At 37.1% G+C, this 3261-nt stretch overlaps 1 protein-coding gene across 1 annotated transcript; it reads left to right on the top strand.

Annotated features, from left to right (window-relative positions):
• Positions 1-2066: 2066 nt before the first annotated feature.
• Positions 2067-2869, top strand: LOC131074661 (uncharacterized). Its single transcript, XM_058011326.2, has one exon. It carries the CDS (start codon positions 2126-2128, stop codon positions 2576-2578), a length of 453 nt encoding a protein of 150 aa, XP_057867309.1. The 5' UTR covers positions 2067-2125; the 3' UTR covers positions 2579-2869.
• Positions 2870-3261: the final 392 nt, after the last annotated feature.

Here is a 3261-nt window from a genome sequence, read left to right as displayed (position 1 = left end):
TTAATTAAATACGCAGTTATTTGATTAATTCCCCTTCCCAATTAATTGAATTCACAAACAATTTAATTAGTTTCTCTATTCATCTACTAGTAAATAAATCTAAATGATTTATTTATATAGTTCATCTCACATCCCCCTTTGATTAATTAATTCTAAATTAATTAATGTCTCCCCATATTAATCAATTCTTCTAATCCCTAATTAAGATTAACAAACCCAAGTTTGTTGAGATTAATTACCATTTTCCAATTATTTGAATTTCTAAATTCAAATGAGCACATGGCTCCTAACTTTAACCACCCAACCTAACCATCCCCTAACCTAACCCATTCAATCTAATCTTGGGTCTAACTAACCCTATCCTATCTTGCACATCCTAACCTCCTTATCCTAACCTCCCATGGTGTGGATATTCTCTCCTTGAGACACATGGAACTTTTTCCACATGTCTCCTCCCTTGGACACTTGCCCTCTCATGAGAAAGGCTCCTTGACACTTGTCACCACAAAGATGACAAGTGTCCCTTCCTCCAACCTCTTCTCCAACTTCCTCAATCTTGGCCCTTGATATCTTCAGATCAAATCTGGACCGTCGATTCCTACCACCTCAGCTTTGGCCTTGGAATTCCTATAAATACCCTTCATTTTGGAGCAATATGGATCCCATCTCATATCAATTTAGGCATCATTACTATAGGCAATTTGCATTTCAATTATCTAGTAATTAGATTTGGAATTGATCATAGCATGTTAATCTAGTTTCTTACATCATGCATTTCATATCATCTCCATAGTCAATCATGATCAAATAGCTACTCAACTCTTGAGTTGCCACTTTGGAGGTCATTGCTCCGTTGAGAGCCCATCAATCCAACACCTTCAAGGTCCTCAAGAATAGAGGAAAATGGGACATTTCAAGGAAGGCTTATGGTTTGCATCTTTGATTTAGTTTTTCAATTAAGCTTTTCAATTATGTTTTTATTGTCTCATTATATGTGTATGCCTCTTATACTAACCACATTTTTAGCATCACAAAAACATTTTTTCCATAAAATAGATTTTATTTCAGTTTTAATTTTGCACAGTAGCAGTAGAAGATAAAACTTGAGGTCATTCTCATTTTCATGCCACTCGAGAGTGATTTCAAATAGGACTATTGTAGCATAACCTGCCTAAATATCATTAGCTAATCATAGTACAAACAAAGAATAGTTGGTGATAAGGTATACCTGCCTTGGTCTGACAGAACTAGAAGTGAAGGGAAGTGAGACCTGATTGGTCATTCCATTAGTTGGCCAAAATTAGTTGCTGATCTTGATCATAGAAGGTGGCATGCTCTTAGGGATCATCAACCCAGTGATTTTGAGCTCCAACACTATGCATGTTGCTTGTTTTCCAAGTTTTCATCATTACACTTGCCCAAGGCATCACAACTATAAGTTTTTGCCATCAGAAAAAAAAAAATTTCTCTTTACTATGTGTGGAGTGACAAATTTTCCAATGTGCTCAGTGAGATGTGGTTTTCAGGTTAGCATAAGATTCATTTCTCTATTGATACACTAATAATTTGTTTCTCTTCCTTATTAATAACATAGTTTGTAAGGAAGTTCACAACTTGTTTTATTTTTCCAATAGATGTGGTCTATAGTGAACTCATATAGTAAATCTAATAAAGGCTATATTTGTACTATGATATTATTTATATTCCAAGTGGGTGATTTAATGACGTTGATTATTACCAATGAGTTTCATTCTATCTAGACAACTTTGACATCATAAAGTACACAAATTTGTAGGCCAACAATTGTTGGATGTTTCAATGTTACATCAATTGCCACTATTTCCCCTTGAAACACTAATTAAGATTTAGTTTACACCAATTTACTTACAATAGTCCATTTTATACCCATTTGAAAGTTGGACGAAAAATTAGCTCATGTAACTCTATTAATGAAAGATGAGATTTATATGTTTATTTATTTTAATACATATTAACTATATATTAATTTTTATTTTTATATATAATTTTTATGCAAAGAATATGCCACTGACTCTAATGCAACTGGCACAAAAAAAATAAAAATGGAAAATGGCGTCGGCATGCGATTTTCCCAACTAGAAAATAAATGAGTTTGAAAGAAAAGGGCTGGAATTTGGTTTCCATCTGGAGCGGAGCGATCAGCAAAGAAGAGGAGGGCAGCGCAGGGCAGGAGGTAAAGCTAAAAATGGGTGCGATGGGTGTATGCATGGGAATGGTGAGGGCGAGGGCGAGGTCGACGGTGAAAATGTTGCGAGGGGGAGGGGGAGCAGGAGGGCGATGGGGTCCAGGTGACCAGGAGAGAGCCCCCGGGTATCTGTTCAACCGCACTCCTCTTCCGCCGGGACAGAAGCGCAAGTGGGAGGATTGGGAGGCGCCCTACTACATCACTGGAGTCCTCGCCGTTCTCATCCTCGGTGTCGGTCTCAATGCCAAGCCTGATACCACAATTGAAACCTGGGCTCACAAAAAGGCTCTCGAGCGCCTTCAACAACAACAACAGGACAAGGAACAAGAGCTTCCCCTCGCTAATGCTGAGTAACTACCCACACTTTCTCCTATCGCCAAATCATATTATTGCGGAACTCAAATAAGGCTGCATTTTCATTCCACTTTGACAACAATTATTTTGGGATTTAATTTCCAAACAGTTCGTTTTATGCTGTCATTCACAATTAAGTAACCCATTTCAGTATTTGGCTGGTAATTTTATTATTGCTAGGCAGATATGTTTAAAGGCCGCTGTTTTCTGTAGCATTCCCATCAACCAATGCGCTGCCATGTGGTCAAAATCTGTTAGACAATGGAAAGTGCAGGATAACATTGGCTGTCATCTTCAACTAGTTTTTTAATTTTTTGGCGACAATGAAATACAAAGTAAGAGCGATCGTTTGCAAACTAAAATCTGAATCATTTAACAAACAAAGTTTATTGTGATTAACTTTTTTTAAGAACTATTTTTCTTGGGTTCACACTAGTCTAAAAAAAATCTTTCTTTGGACTATTTTTCCAAGTGCTGATACCCTAAACCACCTTTACGCTTTGAGAGGCAAACTTGATCCCAGCCATCTAAACTTATTGTACACCGAGTATCACGGAAACGGCTATCCAGTCATTTATTTAGAAACTTATATAAGGGGAAAAATGTGTATTGGGAGATGTGCCCCTTATATAAGTTTCTAAATATATGGCTGCATAGCCAGTTCGGAGTATCACAGCCTCTAC

This window comes from Cryptomeria japonica, chromosome 4 (genome assembly GCF_030272615.1).
Source record: "Cryptomeria japonica chromosome 4, Sugi_1.0, whole genome shotgun sequence".
NCBI classification, from domain to species: Eukaryota; Viridiplantae; Streptophyta; class Pinopsida; order Cupressales; family Cupressaceae; genus Cryptomeria; species Cryptomeria japonica.
Note: the sequence above shows the minus strand (reverse complement) of the source record. Positions and strands in the feature narration are given on the sequence as shown.